The sequence below is a fragment of the Hyalella azteca genome, unplaced genomic scaffold (genome assembly GCF_000764305.2).
Source record: "Hyalella azteca isolate HAZT.00-mixed unplaced genomic scaffold, Hazt_2.0.2 contig7177, whole genome shotgun sequence".
Classification (NCBI taxonomy): domain Eukaryota; kingdom Metazoa; phylum Arthropoda; class Malacostraca; order Amphipoda; family Hyalellidae; genus Hyalella; species Hyalella azteca.
In genome coordinates, this window is record NW_025937306.1 from 233,658 (window position 1) to 261,468 (window position 27,811).

Consider the following 27,811-nt stretch of genomic DNA (forward strand, 5'->3'; position numbering starts at 1 on the left):
GATTCACCGACAGAACTCGTATGAAACGCGTAACTTCGAAACACATACTCTCGTTTATTAAACATAATCGTATTTTATGTTCACGTTGAATACCAAAAAATGGGTTATTGAAAACTTTTACACAAAGTTTACGCTTCTTCTTACATGTATACGGAGTCTATTGGGAGTATTTTCGCTTCCGGATCTGGTGACTGCTGGCACTTCTGCATTCATGACGGTGTAAGGACACAGTCCAGCAGAAATGTGAAATCCCCTTCTCGCGTTCTGAGAAATTCTCTATGCAACTCATTTATATCCGTTTGAAATGAGTTTCAAATGATAAAAACACTAAATTAGCAAAATTGTGATTGTTGAAATATTATTATTAGCGAATTTTCTCATTTATGGAAAAATGGCGCTATTGTGCTCTTCATGTCCGTCCGTCTGTCTGTCTGTCCGTACGTGACTTCACATTTACGTAGACGAGAAAATGCGCTCTCTATCGCTCACTGCAGTTAGTACTGATTGATATTATTTTATAGTGCGCTAAGCTTAGTGTATTAAATACTATCATTTATTCATTCTATTGTATTAAAGTAGGAATCTAATTTATGAGCCTGCCCATCATTTTTATTTCGTCCGTAGAATTGTTGATTTAGTAATAGAAGAGTTGACTTTTTGAGACGCTTCAAGTCGTCTGCGTTGAAAAGACTTGTTTTAGACCAAAGGACACTATGACAGGTCAGACAAGATAAAATCACATTCGTAGAAGTGAAAAGAAAATGTTTTTTAATGTTTTAAAATGTTTCTTCATTCGTTAAATCTTCGTTCATGTTTCGTGAAATCGTACGTGTTTGACTACAGTTTGGAGGGAAAAATATTAGGTCTTTAGTCCTTACAACACTTGCTCTTGTAACAGCAGTCAGATGACGAATCATACACATTAACCAATCCAATGCTGGCATTAAACTGTTATCAATTATGACGACATCACCTATATTAATCAATTATGACGTCATCAGGTCAGCTTATCAGTTTTCAGTACTAAATATCAAAGTATCAGCCATCAGCGTGAACTTATAACCGGATTATCTCGGGCATGCAGCTGCAGCCAGGCCCTACTCGAGGTGAGTGGTTGAGTGCTCTGTGACGTAATGGAACTGTGACGTCAGTGGCCGAGTTGTGACGTCAGTGCGTGAGTTGTGACATCTCAATTGGTTCTGTGGCATCATTCTCCCAGCAATAAAGATGCACGCATATGTCCAAATTGTTTCAGTTAATACAACAGTGTTAAGGAATGGAACTTACACTTTAAAATTTTTTGTGGATTATGATATGAAAATGTAGCTTTAATCGTTTACTATTGAAATAATTGTTTAAATAATATAATGCTAAAATAATTGTTTAATGCTAAAATACTTTTTAATGCTGAAACAATTATTTAAATAGAATATTTTAATCGTCTTAATTCTAAAAAGACAGCTTATGAAACATACCTGATTTTGATAATGAAAACAATGGCTAAACTTTGAATTTAGTAAAAAATTAAACGTGCTATCTCTTCTGCTTTATTTTCAATATTCTCGACTTATCAAACTGGTAAATTCGTATCTCTCTTGCCATCTTGGCACTGAAAAAGTTTATAATAAAAAGTACGCGAGCAACGGATCATCTTAATTCAAATCTTCTTCATGTCGGGCCTGTCAGCTGCCGCATCAGCTGAGACACCACATAAGGACGATAGTGATTGTTCGTAAACTGATTGTTTAGCTATTTATTCGATACCCTGGATTTATAAAGGGCACTAGCAGGCGTTTTTGGCTCAAAAACTTTATTCACAAAGCAGTTCAATACAATTGGGCCCAAATTGGTATGGTGGAAGTTTATTTATGATTACAACTTCAAGAATAAATTGTTCGGTAAACTGGACAAGTACAAGGTGGCTTATCATGGATGCTAGAGAATCTCCTGTAATCCGCGCTACATGTCTGCTTCAACTGACTATACTCCGGCTTTCCTCCCAACAACCTACAGTTTCATCTTTCTTATTTGACCTCTAGTGATTCAAGGGTATTACTAGAAGAAAAAGGGTATTTTTATATATATTTTAATGCCTTAATTATTTACGTCACTTGTGAACCCTGCTGACGAGTGACGACCTACGTCAAATGGACTAAAATGAAAGTAAATGTAATCAGCATCGTAAGTCAGTTAATCATGGCAAGTCTTAATATCTATAATCTCCGACAATTTTGAAATAGTTTTAAGCTCTGGTAATAACAAAATATAATTATTCAGTAATTCACATACTTCGAGACAAACGAAAAGATTCACTCCGAACAGTTGGGCAACATCGCCAGAGCTTTGAAAAGAGAAGATGGTGACGGTCTTGAATTGAGACGCGTTCGAAAACTGTTGTCAGGTGCTTCTTTTGTGTATACTATTTGTGTAAGCATGTATTGTGATAGTAAATTCATTTATTTTTGTTGTACTTTATGATCAACGATTTTGTGGTTTAATAAAATAAATTACTACATTCATAGTAATGACAGTGATGTATGTATAAATTTTGAGTCACTTCGATTAATTCTTCCTTCATTTGGTCTCACTAAGCAGGGTCGGCATAAAGAAGGCCTCGGTAAATAACTAGCACTAGCTAAGGTTGCTCGGCAAACACTTTCTAATCAGCATACAATAACAATTATGTACAATTGTTCGTTTGCTGTTAAGTACACCAAAAAATGAATATACTAGTACAATACATGCTTACGCAATTAGTAAGCTGCTTCAATATTAGTAAACACAAACACTGGGCAGGGTTGCCCAGTGGTTACAGTTCAGAGTACCAGGATTGGAGCAGGGAGAGTAGTTCGATCCCAGCTCTGTGCGCCAGTTTCTGGTCTGTCAGATTCGGCGATGAGGCCAGGGAGTTCGTTCGAGACCGTAAAATGCTGCGAATGTTCTGCGATGTTAAGAATCATCGACAGGCCTATACGGCCTAATAAACGCTGAAACCGCTATTAAAAGAAGCTCCTGACAACCGTTTTGAAACGCGTCTCAATTCAAATAGACCATCTTCTCTTTCCCAAGCTCTGGCGATGTTGCCAGACAGCTCGGAGTGAATTTTTTCGTTTGTCTCGAATTATGCGAATTACAGAATAATTATATTTTGTTATTACCAAAACTATTACAAAATGTTCAGAGATTGTATGTATTAAGACTGGCCATGGTTAACTGGCTTACAATGCTGATTAAATTTACTTCTATCTTAATCCAATTGACGTAGGCTGTCAGCCAGGGTTTCCAATTGACATACATAATTAAGGCATTAAAATATATACAAATACTGATTTTCTTCTACTTTCTAGTAATACTCCTGAATCACTACAGACACTACAAAACACTCAGATATTTCAGTTTGATAAAGCATATGGAAAGTGCCTTTTCCAACAACTTCTCAGCTCAGCTGACATTGGGACTGAAAAAACTTTTCTCGTCTATCCGACTCTGCACTCGTGGGTTCCTATGAATTTTTTAAAGTTACGCAGTGAGAATTATTGGAGTTGGCACTCGGCAGCCATCAGACTGATGTTACTCTGAGGGTCCGGCCGTCTAGGGCGTGTCGGTGGCGTCAGTGAGTGTCCCGCCTTTGTCGAGGGTGGTTGTGAGTGGCTGGATCGTGTAGAGAATTTGTATCAGATCATTATTTGAACCGGTGTACTCTGCAGCCAAGAAACAAGTGTGCAGTAGAGCTGTGAGACAGTTCATGATACGGCAACACTTGCTACACGTTGGAATCGATTGCGCTGAGTGCATGATAGAAATAAACTCGCTTAATCTACGTTAAATTAACTATGAAATTATTTTACTTGCATGTTATAGAATAGAAGTCTCGGCATTGAAGAAATAGGCCCATGGCCTGAACTTTAACCACATATTTTTTATGGTCAACAATGTTTGCTGACAACGAACAGTAAATGTAGTAAAAAATTTGCCTTTGGATTGTCGTTAAGTTTGATATTTTCTTATTGGGTTCAGGTATTAAGTTCATTGAGGTGTTTATCACCTGATCTTTAAGTGTAAGCTAAAACTAATTCTATGAAAATAATCAACTCTAGTAAATTTTTGGCTTGATCGCCTACCAATAATTCATGGCGTAATTGTCTTCTCATTTGAAGTGGTAAAGTTATAATAAGAACTCGGTCACATTTCTTGACTGGTTTCTTTTCCAGATAGCAAACGTACTTACTTGTATGCAATTGCTGAAGCGAACTATAATACAAAATTCATAAGAAAAGAGTTCCTGTTTCCTTATACATCGTCTATTGACGATGGGCACTAAGTGCAAAAACAGAGAAAAGGTCGGTCAAGTGGAGAATTTCCAGTCCAGGTGAGCATTTCATTGTTATCTTTTGTTGTAGATTCAATAAAGTTAATCTACGGGCCAGAGTAAATTAATGATAATTAAATTATTTAGGGTTTTGTCTCATCAGTTTCTGTATGTTTGCAAATTGTTCACTAAAAACATTCAGATGACAACAATTATAACCAAGTTAATTGCAAGTTAGCAGGATAGGATAATATAGAATGATGCCTCTGAAGCATCATTCTATCATCCTAATAACATCCAATTTCAATAATAATATCAATACACAATACTTTTGTTCGACAGATCACCGAACGATTCGTGGTTCTTGATTGAATACTGTGTATGCCTGATCGAGGAGCTGTTACACCTTACACCAAAATTGCTTTGGTTGCTTGGCGTACAAAATTTCTTCACTTATTCTGAAAAATTTGTATCTCCACCATTCCCCTGTTTACGAACTCGGATGAGCGTACACTCAGAGATATAAGTGATTCAGGTTGAATCACTCATGCTTTTTTTGGACAATCTTAAGGGTTTAGGTCATATCCAAAGTGCGAGTAGCTTTCAGTGAGCCCTGGGGACCCTTTTGCTCTACTACTCAGTTTAGGATATAAAATATTCCCATTTTGGTCATATGTGACTCGACAAAGTCATTCGATGAATGTAAATGAAATGTAATAGGATGACTTAGTTGAAGCGATAGGACGTCTTACTGATCTCCTCTGTGGACATGTCACAGCAAATCACTCACCTTAGCAAAAGTATATATTACATTACTTTTTTATTGCATTATGTGAATCATTTTATAGAAGAAATTACATTGTATTACATTGCAATGAATGGAAGATCCCTGTATACATTAACCTTCACATGAAGAGATGAAGCTAACTTATAAACTGAATCAAATATCCCAGATCTCGGTGTTCCCAGTTCAGTCGAACCCTTCCTCTGGGGTATATTGGGACGGTTTACTTACAAAATTAATGCATCATGGATCACAATTAATGTCCAAATACTGACACAATTTGTGCATGTAACACTGAAACGCCCTTATATAGTGCGAGGTCGGTCTGCGTGGTCCAGGATGACCCACACAAGAAAAAGTCCTTCGCCATTAGAATAAAGCCTCACTCATTTGTCTGACTGGTGAGCATGAGTTCACACCGAACAATTAATGAATATTTTTAGCCATAGCTATTCTCCTGAGTTATGAGGCTGGCATTAGCCACATATGCATTAGCCACACTGGCAGTAGCCACATAATGGCATTGGCCACAAATACGTCTGACGCGTCTGACGAAAGGAGTGTCTATAAAGGCACTCACACTAACTTGGTCGTGTGAATTCATTGGATAATATATCGAATATCCTACTTCATTTAACTCGACGCGGTATATACACGACTGAGAATTCACACCAGTTTCACGTCATTCCAATTCGATTCATGCAATGATTAGATTTTTCATTTTCTGCCTGCAGATCTTAGCGGTTTATCCGTGAAATAAACATGCGCTTGCAGCAGATGTTGCCTGCACTGGATGTGTGAACGGGTTTCCCCAAATTATTTCAAGTTTCGCTAAAAGTTGTTCGGTAATAGTACTGCATACTTTCAGTTTTTCTTCGCATCACTGTTGTGTTGATGGTTTATAATTATCGTAGCCGTTATGCTAAGCGATTCATAACTGTTACCGGCCCTACATCTCAAGCGTTTATATTTATATAGCCGATAATTACGTAGCAGAAGCCTTTAATTATTGTTTAGCTGTCTAATACGTAACAGATGTGTTCGCTGTTTAAATTCCTGCTTAGCGTGCGATATATCCCATACCGTAAAATGGGGTAACTTTGACCACTTTTTTTTTTAAATGATGCCATTTTTCTACTAGATAAGTTAAACTTAAATTGAAACATGCAAAATATAGGTCTGTACTCTAGCTTTACTCACCATAAATTGCTGGCTCCTGCCTCTCATAGTTTTGATGTAATTTCAAAAAAAGTGATGGTCTTTGTTACCCCAGCTCTTGGGGTTTCTTTGACTGGGTGGTAAAATAATTTTATTTTTTTGGCAAAATAACTCCAAATAACTCCAGGTTTTGGTGCATTGTAGTAGAACTCTTCTAGTTACATATGCAAAAGACAAATTTTAGGAAAGTGTCATAGTTTGCAAATGGGGGCACCAGCCCCAAAGGGGCAAAATGTGACCATCTAATGGCAGCCGTGACGGGGTAACATTGACCGGTTTGGAAATTAAGTTAAAATTACCATATATAAGACTCTGTAGAGCCTGAAACATAAAGAAAAAACATTAATAGGTGTATCAAACATAAAATATGTTATATAGGTGCCTATTGTAATTTTTACTTAATTTCCAAGCCGGTCAATGTTACCCCGTCACGGCTGCCATTAGGTGGTCAAAGTTACCCCATTGGGGGGCAGCACCCCCCATTTGCAAACTATGACACTTTCCTAAAATTTGTCTTTTGCATATGTAACTAGAAGAGTTCTTCTACAATGCATCAAAACCTGGAGTTATTTTACCAAAAAATAAAAAAATTGGAGGGGGTACTCTGACAGGCTTTAAATAATGGCTTTTTTTTGTGGGTCACATTTTAAATTTTTTAACCTATTAGATATGCAAACTTTTTAAATCTTTCTATTGTGTTATGTGGCCTCAGTATTAGGCTTTTGATGGCCATTGACAAAATTTTTCTATGTCGAATCGTTTTTGAGTTTTGGGGGTCATTGTAAAAAAGCGAAAAGTGGTCAAAGTTACCCCGCCGGTCAAAGTAACCCCATTTTACAGTATATTTCTAGAATATTTCGCTATTAATATGATTTCTAAACAAAAAAAAGTTTTAATCCACACAAACGCATAAACTACTTCATAACGACAATACATAAGACTAGGTGTACTACCGTCTCATTCCCTAATTAGCCACAAACGAACATTTGTGTGCATGGATCATCGCGTATCATTGTATAAAATTGCCACAGTGTGTAAATTCTAATTAATTCGGCGTGTTGGAGCTCACAAGCAGTTTTAGTTTGATGTGGTCGTTGTAAGCAGGCACAAGCTTTCTTGCCTTGGAGTGAGTTTGCACTAGGACAAAATCCAGTTTTAATTTCAAGCCTTTGCTGCATGCCGGCGATTTAGATACGAAGAGTTCTGTACGCAGGGATGTAACTCAAACAAATCATAGATGTTTCACAGGTGAGGTGTAGTTTTCTATCGCAGTAATTGTGCCCAATATCTTGCAGCGACCGTAGCTTTGAATTAATAAAGGCACAATGTTAATGTCTAGGGTCTGTAGATGCTAAACCGCGCACGACTCGCCAATCATCGTATATGTGGACAATTCTAAGCTTGAATTGGTAAAATCCTCAAAAAGTACATTATCAACTGGACGTGCGTCACTATAGGCGCTTAAAAATTCATTCTTTTTGTAAATCTATCTTTATTTTAATATTTTTTTATGTACTTATATGTATATCCAGCAAGAGAGTAGAATCGGGTACCTAAGAAATGTACTTCCAGAGTAAATATTATAATGCTGACTTTTTTCCATGTTCAAAATGAATTAAAGGGCCATCGCGTCCCGTATGCGTAGTACTAAGGCGCGTCAAAGAATTGGATAATATTTAAAACACATTTTAGATAGAAGAATGTCTAGTCTTGAGATGAAATTTTCAGTTGCGATCCCGTCAGGTACTGGCAGGCGTCTGTGTTGCTCTAAGTAAGTGATGAAGCGATTAGTGAGACCTAAACATGGCTCTAATTGCAACAATTATTATGGACACTCCAAACATGCTAGCTTATTTTCAAAACAACTGCTGCCACACAAACAACTGCAACAGTCGAAAACAAGACTTCAAACACATGAAACTTCGAATAGTCGTTTCAGAAGTCTCTTGTATGTTTGAATTTTAAGAATGAATTTTAAATTCATATTTTGCTTCCAAATACCGACGATAAACTGCGATTGGTTGGAAGACATACCTGAAAGATACGATGTTCAAAGATTTTCATTCACTACAAATAGAAAAGTACAATTCAAACCTCTATATCGACTGTGCAACTAAATTAAATTATCTTAATGTAACTTTAATTATATTATACTATAGAACTACGTTAAATAACTTTAATTCTCAATAATGATCAACTGTATATACTCGTCTCAACAATTTTCCGTATTTACATCTTTAGAAGCAAAATTTGGAGTTGTTCGCTGCCCCTAGGAGCGTTTAAAACGACCAGCACGTCTGCTTGGTTAGAAGCTGCCGCGGTGAGGCTGGTGCCAGACACAGAAATAGTTCAGTGTTGCTGCCGCTGCTAGACGGGCGGCTGCAGCAACACCGTAAAACCACCAGCTGAAGCTATGCCACTGCAAATAAGCCACAACAAATGTGCTCAAGATGACGTGTAGGTTCCATTTAGAATGAAGGGTGAACATGAACTGTGATAATGGGATTGGGGATTAGGCAAACATAGATGGCTTCGCAATATTAGCTCTTTTTTAATTCCGCAATTAATGTGAGAAGAGAATAGTTTAAATTTGAGTTCAACTTTCGAAGAATCCGATCAGGATTAAATATGAAATAGTCCATGACAAAATGGAAAACCAGAACTAGGACCTATAAATGTGCTTTATGATTGAAATAAAAATGAAATCGAGAAGATATAATCAGGTATCTGTATGAAGAAAAGGTGGCGAGTTGCTTTCAACAATGCAGAGGAGAAATTAGGAGAAAAAACTCCGGAAAAAAACGCAGGCCTGATTTTATTCTGCACATCTCAGAGAAATCATAGTAACGTCATCACAGATAATTGTCATTCCTCTTACGGTAGAAGGCTTCATCTGATCCGAGCTATCATTTGCCATCATATGATACCAATCGACCAAGAAAGATGGAGTGAGTTGAACTCTTGCATTTGCCTCTGTAATTTTTATTTTTATTTGTCTTTGTAATTGCTAACATCAAAATTACACCTGAGATGAATTGCCTTTCATGCTAATAATGCGACAGTTATGATATACAGCACAACGCGATTCACACAGCGTGCTATCTCTCAGGTGGATGGCATGCCTGTATAGAGCGAAGTAGAGGCTGATCAAGGCTTAAGACGGTATTAACGAGGCTGTTTATCTGGCCATGTTTACGGAACATAGAGTTTACAGAATGACGTCCCGGCTATTTATGTACGCTTTCTTAGGAGGTTGCCGGGGACTCTTTTCCCCGTCTATCGTACAGGGCAGAGCGTGATGAACCGCAAAGCATTTCCGGTAACTTGTGAGTGATCTTGCCAAGTTCTTGTTCATCTGTCACATTTAATTGCTTTATTCGTCTTTTCTACGAGAAATATATTAAACTCAAATCGGGGTATTCCGTTCTACATTTGTTTAGAATTTGCGTAAAAAATTATTTATAGTCCTTGAGCTTCTTGATTTCCGTTCAGAAGTGAAGTACCGTAGGTGGATAGTGTGCGATGTTGTAAATAAGGATGTATAAATTGATTGAATCTTTGTGATGATTATTATTCATAGTTCCTGCCCCGGCACTCGTAAAACTGAATTCATTTCAATATTCAGTTTTGGATGTAGTAAGAGATCAGGATTCATATCTTTTGCCAAATCCTACTGAAGTCCTGAAGTAAATAAACCTTCAGAAATTTCACAAATTTATCTTTCTGAGTGCAGTGCTTCATAACTAGTGGCAATGAATCGTTCATAGTCTATTAATTTATAAAGACTTATTCATTGTTTTGTCATCTATATTCATGGCAGAATGTGACCCTGAAAGAGGTAACACAGAAATGACCACGTTGAGTCACCGCGTTGGCAGAGCCGTGCTACGCTGCCGGCGACTGTCACTCGCTTGGTATCAAGTCAAATATTTCGCTTTCGTACTTTGTTCGAAAATTTGTGTTCAAATTATCGGCTTTGTCGAAATGATTTGTATTACTTATTTTCCCCAATTATTGGAAAGTGTCATAATTCTAACAGTAGAATGGTTATCAGTAATACCAGTGGAAACTAGCGCATCAATCATTATTTTATATTTGCAATATATACACTCAATGATGGTGCAAAGCAGTTTGCGTAATATTGGCTGTTCTGGAACATGAATTATGGGGTTAATTGTTAATGAAGAAAAATAAGGATCCTCTAAATGATCTTTGTTTATACTAATGAGAAAGTATTTATTTGATATCATGAATACCAAATTGTTTACACTTTGTTATTTTATCTGCTTGCCTATATCTAATCACACGGTCCGAGAAATATGTTTAAAAAATGAGTCACCACTTATATACTATGAGATTTAATTGTCTTGTCAACATTCATGAACAATAATTTTTGTTACTTATATTGCGGATCAGCTGAAATTTGCGTTCTTTGTCCGCGATGACGAGACGTATGTTTGACTTTGAGATAGTGACCAGTGACCACGATGTCTGCAGTCTGCCGACGCGGCAGTTTTGTTCAATATTATTACCTTTACGGGTGGACTATCCCTTTTATTTATGATTCATGTATAACATTGAAAATTATATTATCATAATCGTAGATTCCTAAAGTTTCAGCAAGTCACGTGGAGCTGCGCTAAGTTTTTTGCCGCGAAAATGTGTGCAACAAACGTATTACAGAAAAATATAATCATCTATGGCCTCGACGCTCATTTTGTCATGAGGAGAGGGTTCGAAATACAGAGAAAAATACATTTTAATACTGGATTGCACTGCGTAAAATAAAGACTTTCGATTGCTTGCATGAATGCAAGTTTCTGATAAACGCAATCAGTAAACAATATGTATACCGTGTTTGCCAGGAACATTTCTCTATGAACTGTAGTGAACAAATTTTCTGTGAGAGAAAATTGCAGGAGACTGAAATAATCGAGAGAGAAATGAGAGCTGAGAGTATCCTCGGGTAAATAAAATTTGTACTGCAGGTATGAACCCTTGTGGACGATAACATTTTTGATCGTTCATGCATTTTTATTCATGATACCATTTTCTTCATCCAAGTCAATCCCCAACGTCTCCGTTTTGCAGATGGTAGCATGACCAGCGAGGCCAAAGGCTGGTCCTTCTCCCGTGCTTCTCTCCGTTCAACTTCATTTAATATCAATAACACCAAACATTCAAACATCACACCCTCAGATCGTCCATATTATTTCTCTGAATGCTCCACTTTTCCTGATTTTACTAACGCACCCTATTTCCCCACCGCGCCAGATCTTGCCGAACAAGCACACGATTTCAATGTCAAACGGAAAAGTATCCTCGACAACAGATCATCTTGGCACTCCTACCCTCACGATTCTGATAGTAATTACGATCATTCAAGCATTTACTCATCTTGCCCAAGCATAAGCTCAAGTCTCTCCGGAAAACTCAGCCCTCCAACTCCTCCTCCTCGAAGAGCTGAATCTTTCCTCAGTGTATCTCAGCACTTATACTCACGGGCCATTGCGGCTCAGAGATCATATTATGATTATTTGGATTTTGTTTTCAATCGATATCTAAACGTTCGCACTAATATGACTGAAGAAGCGGGACCAAATGTGAACATGATAATCCCTTCCAATGACAACGAATCATTCCAAGCTGAGCAGTCGCACGACGACGATCTGCGCTCGCCGAGCAACGAATTGTCTACTCCGTCGTTCACGCCTCCTCCTCCCATCGACTGTTCAGATTCTCTTTCGTTTCCATCTCCAACGAACCCCTCGGGAAATTCAAGTAGGTCAGTACCTCCAATGTTCATTTATTCATACGATCCACCATCGCCCGAATTTAATTCGGAGTATGACCCTCCTCCGTTTATTTCGCCACCACCCTCTGAATTGACCAAAGACAACCACGTGTCGCATCGGCTCGAGTCTAACGAAAACCCGGTGTCGAATGAACACTGCCAATCACACACGAACACCCTTCTGTTACTGAGGCCTGACTCGGATCTTTCATCAACTCTTTCAGCCTCGTTACTTCTCACGCAGGACTCGGATATTTCACCCTTACCTCCTCATGCTGAAAGAGTGTCCCCAATGAACACCGACACGCTCACCTCATGTTCTCCTAACATTCAACAATTTACCTCTGACCCAAGCGTTACTTACACCTGTACATCTCCGTCATTCTCTCTCAATTCCGATAACCTCTCCAATGTTCCAGATCAATATTTTATAACAACGCCAACTTTTCACGAGGTGGAAAAAACAGAGCCCGAAAACTCGGCGCGAAGTTCGCCGGATGACGTTGAAGCCAAAGACAGTCGTACACCAGATACCATCTGCGTATCCCCATTGCATTCAGAGAGAGCATCTCATAGTTATTCAAAGACCTCTGAAGATCAATCAATCCCTACTCGCTCCGTATCAGAATCTCACAAAAAATCGACCGAGGGTAACACCGGGTCTTCAGACCGTGCGAGACGTTCTTCTCCACAGTCTTCACCTGATCAGTCTCTGTCCTCACTACCAAGTGACACAATTACAATGAACACTGGTATCGATTCAATTGGTACAGATACTGACTCAAATGAGAACCCAGCTGTATCCCAAAGTAATAGAGTTCGAGCCAGCCAGTCCGTTCACTCTCAAGACGAAACGGACCAAACTATTGACAGCGCATTCGCATCTCCATCGACGTCGCCCACATGCACGTTGTCCTGCTCGGTGACTCCTGTGCCTTCACGAGAGAAGAAATCAGCCTCTGTCGAGCATCGCACTACCAAGGAATCTGATGAAGGTTTTGAAAAAGAGAGCTTTTTAATGCCATCCAGAGACGACGCGGTTTTGGATAATAATTCTGGTAATAAAGGAAATCTGGAAAGATATTCAGAATGCAACTCTAATATCGATTTAGCAGACGAAGTCGAAGCTGCTGAAAACGAAAGTATCTATCCTGAAAGTGAATGTGAAATTAGACTAGGATCTAGAGCAGACACTGAAAGTGCCGATTATTCACACAGAGACAGCAGTCCAGATGTCCACACTACCTCAGTGATAGCTGAACTTTGCCAGTTAGAAGAAGAAAAGGATAAAATAACTGAGTTACCGGAGAATTTGAGAGAGGCCGCTATCGTGAGGAACCCTTCTTCATCGTCAATGAAAGAAATCAGTTCATCTGGGAATTCCAGTATGTCAAATTCGCCTGCTTTCCTTGCTGAAACTAGTATTCCATGCACGAGGAGAAACCTCACGAGTGATTCCAGATACGACGTACAATCGAATAATAATAATGCTCATCTTACAAACTGGCTTCGAAGTAGTCGACCATCAGAAGGGATATCGAACGAAATCGAGCCTAACGGGTATTCCCCAACCAACAGCAACGTAACAGAAACGGAAAATGGCATTATCATAGAAGAAATTTTCAGTGAAACACTAAGCTATAATACCTTCAACGGAGGACGATCCTTCCCTGTATTTGGCCCACTGCCCACTATCCACGAAGTCGCTGACACTCCGCCCGACATTACTCCTGTTTCTGACACTATAATTCTTCCTACATCAGCTAACTTTGTAGGAACTTTAAACTATCACGATGCATGCAATTCTGATTCTTCTTCAATAACGTCTTATTTTGTTCGTTCTGACAGCCCGCAAGATGGGTCTGCGTCTGCTCCTTTCTACGAGAGTAAGACCTCTGCTGTCTCTTACGGCAATGTTCCCCCACCTCCCCCACCACGCTCTATGAAAACCCAATCTAAGACTCCTCCAGTCCCTCCTCCACCAGTTGATGATGATGATTTCAACCCGATTCCTTTACCCCCTCCTCCTTCTGACGATGCATGTCTACCTCCTTTACCTCCTCCACCCGCTACTTATTACAACGAGTGTGCTCCCCCTGTCCCGCCCCACGCTATCGGGCCCATACCCCCTCAACGCATGTATTTGCTAATACCTATCGCGCCAGAACTGCGTAGTCCTCAGAGGGTGTTAAGTCCTCCACCGGCACCACAAAGATCAACTTCACTCCGACGATCCCCACCTCCGTCTCCTCCGGTAAAAAATACGAACTTTTCAGCTTTAGAGCACAACCGACTCACCGAATTTAACTCGTTTATGCTTTCAATGTTGAACGAAGAAACCAACGAAGAAGAAAGAACCATGTCTTCGCCATCCGATGTTGGGTCTGTCATCTGTGTCTCATCCAAACTAACACCTTTGCCTGAAGAACGGTCTCCGAATGTTTCTCCTCTCCCTCCTACATTACTAATGGCCGCCCCACAAAATCTCACTCGTCCTAGAGAAACCAATGCTGAACCTAGATCAATGCTCACAAACTCAACTACTTCAGACACTTCGCCTTCCTTCACGTCTAATAACGCTAGCTTTCTCAGTCCGCCGTTACCTCCAGCGAGACAAAAGAAATCCTTGACTCCTCCCTTGCCTCCAAATCCAAGTAATTCAATTTTGTTTCACAATTCTAGTAAAAATGCTAAGGGTACATTAGAAAAATTAGCAGAAACAAAATTAGAAACGGAAAGCTCCCAAACGGAACTTGGTGATCGCAAGATGGCTCCTCCTCCACCACCCCCCTCAAAACCAACGTGTCAAAGGGCAAAAACAAGCCCATCGGCACATCTTGCTAAGAGTTCTCAGCCAGAGAGTTCAGCGTCGTCTCCTCTGATGAGTTTCTCCGCGTCCGGTAAGCTGGTCGTGGACAGATCCGACATGCCGCTACCGTCTGCGGAAGAGGAAGTGGGCGGCGTCTTCAGGAGCGCCGTACGTTGGGGCTTTCTGGTGGAAGGTGTGGACACCGTCGCCATGTATACCCAAATACGACCAATTATTCAGCGGGGCCCGCAGTGAGTAAGAGGTTGTCTCGTTAGAAAAAAATGTAGTGCCATCAGTTTCGTTAATGTCGTTTTTCAATCTTGTGATTCGTAATTAATATTGAATATTGAAAACTATCATAACGCTTTAAACTTGAAATTTCAAGTATATATCCACGTTGTTTTCCACAGATGTGGATTGGTTGCGCTAAGTATGGCCAGTCAAATATGTGGTCCGAGTGGAGCGTCATCACGATGCCCTAGCGCAGTACCTCCCGCTACCCCAACTACTCCAGGCTCACCTCCAGGGAAAGCTGGCGGGGTGTCTTCTAATGAACTCCTGGAAGAAGCGAGAACAAAAGGGTTTTCTACCCACGGAGAAATGTTCAGCGCTGAGTCACTGGCTAGCTTGGCCAACCTGAAACTTGGCTACTCGATGGAGGCTTGCGTCAGACGAGGAATCCTGCAAGACAAACACGTTTTCTTGGAACTCATTTTAGCTGGAGCTCTTCTTCTCGTCCCGTATCCTTTAAAAATTATCGAGTTCTAACGTGGCGAACTGCATCTTATTTGCTACATGATGTCTACCATTCTTGCTCAAATGTTCTATGTTTTCCTCCCGCTGAAATTATTTAGAAAGGACTCGTATTGATTACGCATGTTACTACATTGTCTAATATTTCTTTTCTTTTAATGAATATTTTCTAGCCCGTTTGAATCAATACAATCCCAACATCTATTATTTTTTTTTCCTATGTAAACGCATTTTTCTTAACAAGCTAAACTCAGGTACGATGCACAGCACAACCACCAGCCCGGTAAGTTCAACGGACACAAGGCGCACTGGGGTGTGGTCTCGGGAGCGCTGGTCCAGAGCAGGAGGTTCAGCTCGGGAGTTTCTTCTGCTGCCGCGTTTGCGCGTCCCGACTCTCGTATCGACAACCTGTGGCATGTACGACGCGCACATCACTCCAGCAGTAGATCTTCCAGCCGCGCGCCTTCCAGAGCTGAGGAATTTCCAATTGTAGAAGAAGTTGCAAAGATCAGCACTAAGTCGAGGAGAGAACGAAGTTCTTCTCCGCCGTGGAGACTTTTGCCTTCTGACCGAGCAAGCCGATCTACTACTCCAGGTCGATCCAGTCAAGGCTATGGCGGTACGAACCACGAAGCTGCGTTGTCGGCTTTTCTCAGCGTGGCGTCCGAAGATTTGAATGTCGTGGTTTTGTGGCGTCAAGGCAAAAGCAGGACTCTGGTGTCATCCACTCTTGAAGACCTCAGCGCCAGCAATGCTCAACTCACTGAGTATCCTCAAGCTCAGGCAGACAACAGCTTTGAAAGAGATTTCGTGATCGGTAATGTCGAGGATGGGTTGGCTGGTCAGGTAGTTGTTCTCAATAAAACTACACAGCCGCTAACTGATTTGTCAGAATTGCTGGATCGATTGCAAAACTGATTTCAATAAAGCAACGTCTGTTCTATTTCACCTAACTTTCAAAACCTACTTTCAAAAATCGCTAAGTGAACGTAAGTATTTACGCTCTATTATCTTATCTTTGATTGGTGGATTTTGCTTGAAAGGCCGTCAATGACTGGCTGATAAACTTACGATCTCTCAACTTTTTTTAAAGTTTAGGCCCTGGAAATGTTTCGGACCTTCATCTTACGCACAAGCGGAGTATACGCACTCCGTAGAGCTCAAAGTATTTTTTATTCCCAAGTTGGTAGAACAGTTGTTTTAGAACGCCATTAATTTTTTGTTTCGATGATCAACGAGTTTATCAATCTCCTTGTTCTGCTAAATAATAGAAACATTTGTGTTGTATAAAACGACAATCAAGTACTCACATGTAATTCTCTCGATTAATTTACCATAAATGAGGAACGAAGTTTGTGAATCGAGCATTGGATTTCTTGTCATTGAAATAAGCATTTAAACCTGCAGATATTAAAGACCTTAACGCAATTGGACAGTAATTGGTGTTAAATGTATCTATTAAGTCTAACAGCCTTCTGTGTGCCTCGACATGTGTTGAAAATATAGTTCGTTCAGAAACCTTTATTAGAAATTCTTAAATAGAGGCGTTTCATTTAAAACCTTGTATGTTTATTGCCATACATGTAATCTTAAACTAAATCTCCGTGCATTTCGCTATATTATCTAGTTAGTATGTGTACAAAGCATGTCAGTTACAGTGGAAACAATAGTCCAGGATAAGAACGCATTATATGATTATACATTTTCAAGAATAGAGAGCTAGAACATGCAAGAAACAATAGTTAGTATAAAATTAAAGTAACTTATATTGCAAAACACCCAGAACCAAAAATATAAAAAAATGAGCAAATATTTGAGCAAGAGAGCACCAAGTTCCACACGGAACACCACCCACACAAGTCCGTACCCGCTTCACCTGAGGTCTGCGCCGAGAGTATAACTATAGTACAATAAACAATATCTATTTTGGAACAAGTTGAGCATTGACATACTGCCTACTATAATATCATAGAAGATCTCACATTGCGGCAAAGGTGTCACCGAACACCTTCAGTTCATAAATTACGGAATGATAACAATTGTTTACTTCAAATATAGATACGTATAATCTTTTATGTTAAATAGAGAGGCACCAAGTATCACAGACACGAAGTTCAAAAGTAGTATGTAGATGACATGAGGTTATAACACGTGTTTGAATTACAGTTTATAGATAAAAGAAATCACCTTATAAGTCACTTGAGTTCATATGGCAGCTCCTGGAAGTTACTATGAGATACTTCCTACTATGAGATACTTCCAGCAGTAGTTACTATGAGATACTTCCTGTTTTTATCGGCTAATTCACAACTATCCGTTTAGCTACGTATGTTACGGCCAGTTCACAATCAACCGCCACACTGCTCCCAGTTTTTACCGTCCAGTTCACAATCAACAGCCTCACTGCTCCCAGTTTTTACCGTCCAGTTCACAATCAACAGCCTCACTGCTCCCAGTTTTTACCGTCCAGTTCACAATCAACAGCCTCTCTGCTCCCAGTTTTTACCGTCCAGTTTACAATCAACAGCCTCACTGCTCCCAGTTTTCACCGTCCAGTTCACAATCAACAGCCTCACTGCTTCCTATTTTCACCGTCCAGTTCACAATCAACAGCCTCACTGCTTCCTGTTTTCACCGTCCAGTTCACAATCAACAGCCTCACTGCTTCCTGTTTTCACCGTCCAGTTCACAATCAACAGCCTCACTGCTCCCAGTTTTTACCGTCCAGTTTACAATCAACAGCCTCACTGCTCCCAGTTTTTACCGTCCAGTTCACAATCAACAGCCTCTCTGCTCCCAGTTTTTACCGTCCAGTTTACAATCAACAGCCTCACTGCTCCCAGTTTTTAGTTTTTACCGTCCAGTTCACAATCAACAGACTCACTGCTTCCTGTTTTGACCGTCCAGTTCACAATCAACAGACTCACTGCTTCCTGTTTTTACCGTCCAGTTCACAATCAACAGACTCACTGCTTCCTGTTTTTACCGTCCAGTTCACAATCAACAGTCTCACTGCTTCCTGTTTTTACCGCCCAGTTCACAATCTTCCGTCTTGTTACTTCCTATTTCTGTCGGCCAGCAGCACCTGGGCTGCGATGTAGCCTGGTGAGCCCATAACGCCGCCCCCAGGGTGGCTCCCCGCCCCGCACAACAGCAACCCAGGCACGGGAGTGCGGGGTCCAGGCATTAGAGGGCTCGGGCGGGACCAGAACAATCGATCCAGAGACATCGATCCGTGGAAAATGTTCTGCACAATTTAACGAAGAATTACTTATTTTGAGAGCATAATAACCGATCCGTGGAAAATGTTCTGCACAATATAAAGAACAATTACTTATTTTGAGACCATAATAACCGATCCTGAGACAGCGATGCACGGAAAATGTTCTGCACAATTCAAAAAAGAATGACTTGTTTTGAGACCATAATAACCAATCCTGATAAATCGATCTGTGGAAAATGTTCTGCACAATTTAAAGAACAATTGCTTATTTTGAGACCATAATAACCAATCCTGATAAATCGATCTGTGGAAAATGTTCTGCACAATTTAAAAAAGAATTACTTATTTTGCGACCATAATAACCGATCCTGAGACAGCGATGCGCGGAAAATGTTCTGCACAATTTAAGGAAGATTTATACTTATTTTGAGACCATAATAACCGATCCAGAGACAGCAATGCGCGGAAAATGTTCTGCAGAATTACCAAAGCTTCAACGAAGACGGTACAATATCATTGCTGCTGGAAAAATGAGACATATCTCAAAAAAAAATTTTTTCAAAATGGGAAAAATAACATCTTTTAAATTAAAAAAAAAATTTATCTTAGAGGATATTTGTCGAGAGCACAAAGCTCTGCGAAAATGGTACACAATACTAATAACTAATTCGTCAGTCTATAGAAGCAACTAATATTGATAATGCTTCGATGAGCCTGAATCTGTCGGATCCGTAGCTCAAAATAAGATAAATCTTTGGTAATGCAGCAAACGTTGCCAATATATCCGATGTTAGAGACAGGAATAACGTAAGATAATAAGCTTATTTTTCCTTCAAGCAACTCACGCCACCGCGGAGGGCGAAAATGTTCTCGAGGTCGGGCGGCGTGAGAACCTCGTAGCCCACGACGCTGTCGCTGAAGCCTGGGGCGTACTCGTCCACATTGCTGAACACCTGAGCACGTTATTATCGATAAATTTCAACGCTTATAAACACCTGCCATTCATTATTATTGATAACTATGTGTGTTGCTGGGCACCTGAGAACGTTATTATCGATAACTATAATTTTGAACGCTTATAAACACCTGCCATTTGTTATTATTGATAACTTTGTGTGTTGCTGAACACCTGAGAACTTTATTATCGATTATTATGATCGTTTCTAAACACCTGTTATTACTTATTGTTGATAACCTCGTGTGTTGCTGGGCAACTGAAAACGTTACTATCGATAGATTTGAACGTTTCTCAACACCTGCCACTGGTTATTATTGATAACTTTGTGAGTTGCTGGGCAAGCGAGAACGTTATTATCGATTACTTTAATGACGCTGAGTGTACGGTAAATTTATCCGAGTTTTATGAGGTTGCTACGTTCTACGAAAATCAGAGCCCACGTGTCTACTTCCTACTACGATGCTACTTTGTTGCAGTTTTGCATCTTATTTCATTATGATCTCACTTGCAAAATACAATCAAAAACTCCCATACAATGTTTGCCAGTAAAATGAATTAGATCATTGTTATTACTATAGTTTTGAGAATGAACACTAAGCAAGATTAATTCTACTGATACAAAAGCCAAAAATTATGTGTTGTTCAAAGCAGAAAAAAATGGTTTGAAAGATTGAACAGCAGCACAAAAACTCAGATGTTGTTTGAGATTATAGAGTGGTTAACCTGTTTAGCGTAACGGTCTTTGGACTGTTGGTCCCAAGGTCCATCTTGAGGCGCGTAAGGCAGATACTGCGTGAAGAAGAGCGCCACGTGACACCCTGCCGGCGCGATGGTTGGGTCCAGACTGCTGGGAATCGTCATCTCCAGCAAAGGTCTGCAACCATTCATGCTCTGAGATCCTCAAATATTTCCATGTTATGATTCACTATCTTTGAAAATAGCTAGGTTGCAATACATGAGTCATGAGTAGGAATTTCTAAGGTAGATTCTGTGCCCTTTTACGGTGATTAACAACGACAAAAGTTAGCAACATAGCAACATGTTTTGACTACTTCAGCATTTAATGAATACGCTTATTATTTTATGAGAATACGTGAAACGATTATCTTAATTCAATGAAGTTCAACTTCTATCATATTAAAAATCATTATAAAGACCAAGTAACTTGTAAATGCAAGCAAGTTATGATATCGGATGGTTCTACACACCAATGTAGAATTGTGATTGAATCATTGTTAAAGAACCACCGTCTTGTGGAGGCGTTGAAAGGCACGTCACCATAACTCACCGGTCAGGTACGAGGTTGTGAAGGCACCGCTGGTACGCTGTCTCTACCATAACTCACCGTTCAGGTACGAGGTTGTGAAGGCACCGCTGGTACGCTGTCTCTACCATAACTCACCGGTCAGGTACGAGGTTGTGGAGGCAATACGAGGTTGTGAAGGCACCGCTGGTACGCTGTCTCTACCATAACTCACCGGTCAGGTACGAGGTTGTGAAGGCACCGCTGGTACGCTGTCTCTATCATGTCCGAGCGCTCGCAGTTGAGGTGTATGGTGCTGCCGAGGTGACGTGCGGCTTGCCGCTCCGACGAGTTCGGATTTGCTTTGAAATTCGGCAGGCTCTTCAGTGCAACTGAAGGAATTGGTCAGAACGTCAATTTTTTTAATTTTGTTTGTTGAAATATCAATAAACTTGATAGACTTAATATCAAAACCGGTCATAAAAAATAACCGATCATTGAAATAAGCAAGTGCAATAAACAAATAAACAAATTTACCAGATAATAAATCGAATATTAAAACAAGAAGACGACGATTCTTTGGTTAACTAATAAAAAATTATTACGATGCTTAATTTATATTGAATAGATACCTATATACATATTGTTAACATTATATGTCATCACCGTTGATTTTGCAGACCGGTGAGGTGTAGTCGGTGGCTCTGATGTTGTCCTCGTAAGGTTCAGGCAGGACGCCTGGCGGGAGGAGGCTGAGGAGCGCAGTGTGCGGCGTGCAGCTGCAGAGGACGGAGGTGGCTTGCACGCGCTTCCCACATTCAGTCTCCACACCTTCAGCAGCTCCGGCATTGTTCAGCAACACGCGTTTCACTGTCTGCAATAATTGAAAATGATTCAAAAATAGGCTTACCTAAAAAAATATAACTCCGTACTCACGGCAGTGAGTTACATAGAGCGCATTTTCTCGTCGACGAAAACATGAAGTCACGGACGGACATGACGAGCACAATAGTGCCTTTTTATCCATAAATGAGAGGTTAAAAAAAGGTTAATCTTAAATAAGGGCAAAAAAAAAATACATTTTCATGATATATAGAGTCATAAGTTGATGCTCTCAAGTTATATACCTAGGAAAATTATCAGAATATAATAACAACTAAAATATTAAACAGAAAGAAAATTAGCTTAGTGTATCCGTGAAAATTCGATCAAATGGAAAAGAAAAAAAAAGAAAGAAAATTAGCATACCATATTTGTAAAAATATGAGCGCCGCTGGCCTGGGCGCTGCGGGCCATGGCGCTGGTGACGGCGCCCATGCCCCCCACAGGGTTGCCCCAAGCCCCCTTCACGCCCCCCGTCTCGGCCATAGCGTGGTGCAGCAATACGTACCTGCAGTGCACCACCATTAGTGTTACATGTTACACGTAGGGCGACATTAGTGATACATATTACACGTAGGGCGCTACTGATGTTATATATTACAGGCATTGCACCAATAATTTTATATATTACTGGTATGACAAGCAGCAAATTAACCATGAATTTTAAAGCCAAGAATATGAAATGGAAATTCTTTTGCTAATGCATCATACATAAGGCGATTACAAACACCGATATTACAAACAAAGATGGAATGAAGTCACTGAAATTACTTGGATTGTTTGAATAGATTTTCAGCAGAAGAAAGAAACACTCTTACTCTTTTTATGCAGACGCTTCATGAGTGTGTCCAAAATAAAGATACATCTTAGATTTATTTCTTAGTGACAAAATAAACACACCCACTACCAGGGGTGCTGGGGCTGATGAACGCTCCTATGACGCTGTCCGTGGCGAGCGTCGCCTTCAGAGGCTCAGACTCGAACCAGTGATCCAGGACCCGCGACGTGGGGGCTGTCAGCAGCTCCTGGAAGAGAGGGAGGTCCGGCCCCAGCAAGCCTCCTGTCACACAAACACACGTCGAACTTAACTCTTTACGACAACACAAACTCTTTACGACAACGCAAACTCGCAACGACAGCACAAATGCAAACTCTTTAAGAGAAAGCAAACGAATTATATAAAGAACGAATTCTTTAAAGAAATGTAAACAAACTCTTTACGACAACACAAACTCTTTACGACAACACAAACTCCTTACGACAACGCAAACTCGCAACGACAGCACAAATGCAAACTCTTTAAGGGAAAGCAAACGAATTCTTTAAAGAAATGCAAACAAACTCTTTACGTCAGCGCAAAGTCTTTTTACGACAACGCAAACTCTCAACAACAGCACAAATGCAAACTCTTTACGGTACAGCAAACGAATTCTTTAAAGAAGTGCAAACAAACTTTTTACGCTAACGCAAGTTAGTTAGTTAGTTTAGTGGCCACATGTTTACTAGCGCTTCAGCTATTTAGCTATCTCGCACCGAAAGTAATGTTGAACATCACCAAAGAGGCGGAAGGTCTCAATTATGAAAAGTTTCTCAAATCAAAAATAGGTCATCACGCACAAGGGGTGGAAGGGTCTCAGATGTCCAGCCCGCCGAAACATGCTCGAAAGAAGTAGCGTTAGCATCTCAAAGAGACGAAGTGACAAGGAGGGACAGCTGAAAAGTAACAAAAACGAAGACACTCGAACAAGAGGTCGCTTACACGGGACATCGGTTGCCCGCACGAGAGAGACAGAGAAGGGAAATGTAAGGAATCCTACCTACATAATAACTTAAACCCACAACTGAGATCTGCAGTCAGACACCGCGAGCTCAGCGGTGGGGCGCTCAGGAACAAGCCCCATAGGAGCGCGAAATCCCATAGGGCTTCTGACGCGCACAGACACGTGTCAGAAGTCCCCCCTGAGGGAACGCCAACGCAAACTCTCTACGACAGCACAAATGCAAACTCTTTACGGTAAAGCAAACGTATACTTTAAAGAAATGAAACAGACTCTTTACGCCAACGCAAACTCTCTACGACAGCACAAATGCAAACTCTTTAAGGTAAAGCAAACGAATTCTTTAAAGAAATGCATACCAACTCTTTATGGCAACGCAAACAAACTTTTTACGGCAATGCAAATACAAACTCTTTACGGCAATGCCAACTTTTTGCTGTAATGCAAACGCAAATAAACTTTTTACAGCAATTCAAACAAAGAGTTCCTGGCAAGAGGGAGATCCTGGTCCAGAATATTTAGTGTTGATCTTAGCAATTCATAATCGAACGTTAATGTACCTGCAGAAAGTCGTACATACGGTACGTTAGCAGCATGGGTGTCAGTATGCATTTTACCCTCGTTGAACATACACCACTAAACCTTTTCCCCTGCTGCCAGTATTTGTTTATTTGTAACCTGAATCAGCTTTGCGTTGTTGGGTTACTTATACACAGCCAGCTTTTTGTGCCGCAACACCAATCAAACAAACTTGTTAAGGTAGTGGTGTAAATATAAGTTTTCGAAAAAATAAATAGTTTAGGCCAGTCAACCAGCCTGTCACACAACTCCAATCATGATAAAACTAATGCAGTGTGTTTCAAGTTCTGATATCTAGCATTATACTTTTTTACTGTTATTTTTACTTTATATCCCCACGTCTAAAGTAAAGGATTGCTAATGCTGAATTCTCAGTAAAATTATCAATTATATTGAGCAGTTTTATAATCTCTTTATGCATACAGGAGCTCAACACAACTTTCAAAGTAAAAATTAAAAAGCCGGCGGAGTGAGACCTGTTTTCAAGATGGGTTTAAGGGCGGGCAAAGCTCTGAGTTTATCCATCAGAGAAGCGCCCGCCAGGCTGCCCAAATGCGGAGCCGGAGTGTCAAGCAGGGGAGCGATAGCATCCGCAAATTTTCCCAACATTGCCTCGTATTCAGGATATTTCTGTCAGAGGCATTCATGAATATTTAATGCAGAATACAGTAACATTTCTGAAAAGAAATATTTTCTTCCTTTTTGCAAGACGTTCATATGTATGGCTTAAACTTCGAGTTAGAGAACGTAGCATAAATTATTCAACCAAATATTAAATACGTTTCTAAAAACACTAGATCTTATATCAGTAAGACATTTAAAACGAACTTAAATAATAAGTTGAAGGATTAATCGCGCAAAGATAATCTTTTTGTATAGAAGGATACAAGGTTAGCTTAGAATTTAGAAGCCCTCATTTCCTGACCGCTGCATCTTTTGTCGAGAACTGCGCAATCTGCTGTGAGTTCTGTTCTATACTTGAGCCCAGCATCAGCGACTTCCCTTTCCCATCTTGCCAGTAGTTTTCCAGCAGCGGCGTGTACGAATGAGGGTCGCGCAATCGCACCTCCAAGCCGTATTTCTAGCGGATGTATTTCCCAATTAAATAATGCAATGTAATGAAGAAATATGAAATAGTTACTTCAGTGTTGTACAACGATGTTTCATATTCACTTGAAGAACATCAGAGGATTTGTAAACACAACAAGAAAGAATTTCATTTGTCATGTTATCATGATCAAATGAGACAACTGAGCGCAATTAAAATAAAAGCCAATAAATAACTGCTTTCAAAGCACCACAAGCTCAAGGGTTATATGTACCGCAAGACCACATGATAAGTTCAAGGTCCAAGTACCGCAAGCTCCAGGTCCTTCACGATGTGTGGTCTGAGCAGGCCGAGCACATATGAAGCACGAGAGAACTTGAATCCCGGGATAATTTCTTCCGTAACGGCGGCGCCTCCGACGATGTGGCGACGCTCAAGAATGCACACTTTCTTGCCCGCTCTTGCCAGGTAGGCGCCACATACTAAGCCGTTGTGCCCTAATAGGAGAACACACAAATTCCTTTACAAAAGGATGCAATATAAGTAAGCCAATTTAGACAAAGATTAACTTGCTCACTATAGATCTGCAATTGTCAATTGGTGGAAAATTAAGTTATGTATTTATTTAAAAATAATAACTGCAAGAACTATTTAAAACTCATGAATAAAACAAAGAAGATATAATACAACTATTTATATGAAATTATCATTGAATTATGTACTTTTCAAAATATTATCAATGTTTGGTGCATTACAAATTTGACCAATGATTTTTACAATAAGAAGATTACTGGGCCACAGCATCAGGTTGAGCTAGGAAGACATCCAGACTGGGCTACCTGTACCTATCACATAAACAATAATATTGATGTAATCTAAAGTGTGGGGGCTTTTGGTCAAGAAATTGAAAGTGATAAATAAGTAGAAAATAATTACAGAATCCATCAATACACATGGATTATGCAGGGTGAAATCAACTAAAACTACAATTTTAGGAGATGGATTTTTTGACATTTCAAGACTTAGTAATAGGATATAAATAATATCCTATAGGATATATGTATATATCCTACTTACGTACTTATATCTCATAGGATATACATAAGTAAGCTCACATAATATCATAGGCAACTAATGGATTTTTAGAGTCCAGTCAGAATTTGTAATCTGAACCTGTCCAGGACTAGGAGCATTGTAATATTCTTGTCAGCCTTTTTGTAACAGCAACAAAAATCTCATTAGTGACTGTTCTTAGGGCTAAGATATTAGGAAACATATTTTAAAATGCTTATTTATTTTTCTGGTATTTAGATGAGATTTAAAACAAGAATATAGACAAGGTTTTCTTCTATAAACTTTTGGATGAGTTTGGTCTCAATTTAGTCTGATCTATCAATTGTATTTCAATTGAATTGAGTTGTGCACAAAGGGCTCATCTTGCAAGTTGCAATTTATGCAGTGAAATTGAAAAAAAAAACAGAAAACTATATTACTAGCAACTCCATATGTAAAATAAATAAATGTTTTGGAAAAATTAGATTTTATTCTATCCTATCAATTTTACCTTTAACAAAAAATTACCATATTGCCTGTGTTACTGCATTCCAATTAAAATGACTAAATTTTTTTGTGTGAATATAGAATTTGGCAATATTTCTACTATGGCTTCTATCAAGGAAAATCGGCCATAAGTCACCTACGAATGAGACAAAAAGCCCACGCTTGCGGTTAATCTTGTCCGTTTTTATAGCCTTTGCAGCTTTGCCTAATTTCTTTCATAAAAAATAAGAAAAACAATGCATTTTTGCTTTCAATTTTCAAAAATTTTATGTAGATGGTAAATTTTAACTGGAATTTTATAATAATCTGACATTCAATATTGGCTCAACACTGTGCATACAACTTTACAAGCTATGACTCAAAAACATCCACTCTAGAGTCTAGACTCAAATGCTAAGAGCTTTTCTATCCATTTTACAGGCAATTACAGCTACAAAATTTCTTTTAGATGTTAGATCTTCTGAATATTTAGTTAATAATAATACTATTTACTATATGATCTAATGATTGATCAAGATATTATTTAGGCCACTACATTCAAATTTACCAAAATAAATAATTTGTTGCAGCCTTGCAGGTATTATCATAGTGAAAATTAAGATTTTTTTTAATGACAGCACTGTCCAGCACAAGCAAATCAGTTTGCTATGGCCAAGTGACATGAGAATGACCTGATTTCTTACAAGTTACAATTAGAAGATGAACCAACCTGCCCCAACAATAACAGCATCATATTTTTCTGCCAAATGCACTGTTGAAAGTTGACGAATGCATGCTAACTTGTGCTTTGTAAAGTTCATTGCAAGAAAATCCAGTTCAGCAGTCAGGCACTCTGTGACAGTGTGACCTGTGAGGTGACGAGGTGTGAGTGCA

At 39.6% G+C, this 27,811-nt stretch overlaps 2 protein-coding genes across 2 annotated transcripts; one reads left to right on the top strand and one right to left on the bottom strand.

The window, feature by feature from the left end:
* The first annotated feature begins 4,311 nt into the window (after positions 1-4,311).
* LOC108668195 (flocculation protein FLO11) lies at positions 4,312-16,682 on the top strand. Its single transcript, XM_018155365.2, has 4 exons — positions 4,312-4,369; positions 11,586-15,165; positions 15,325-15,654; positions 15,922-16,682. The coding sequence occupies exons 2-4, from the start codon at positions 11,891-11,893 to the stop codon at positions 16,583-16,585; spliced, it is 4,269 nt and encodes a 1,422-aa protein (XP_018010854.1). The 5' UTR covers positions 4,312-4,369; positions 11,586-11,890; the 3' UTR covers positions 16,586-16,682.
* Positions 16,683-17,173: 491 nt separating this feature from the next.
* Positions 17,174-27,777, bottom strand: LOC108668196 (pyridine nucleotide-disulfide oxidoreductase domain-containing protein 2). The gene is made up of 11 exons (XM_018155366.2): positions 27,648-27,777; positions 25,688-25,875; positions 25,256-25,411; positions 24,807-24,960; positions 22,874-23,033; positions 22,340-22,481; positions 21,758-21,965; positions 21,327-21,483; positions 20,572-20,722; positions 19,736-19,843; positions 17,174-18,914 (listed from the first exon to the last, which is right to left on the bottom strand). The coding sequence occupies exons 1-11, from the start codon at positions 27,736-27,738 to the stop codon at positions 18,723-18,725; spliced, it is 1,707 nt and encodes a 568-aa protein (XP_018010855.1). The 5' UTR covers positions 27,739-27,777; the 3' UTR covers positions 17,174-18,722.
* Positions 27,778-27,811: the final 34 nt, after the last annotated feature.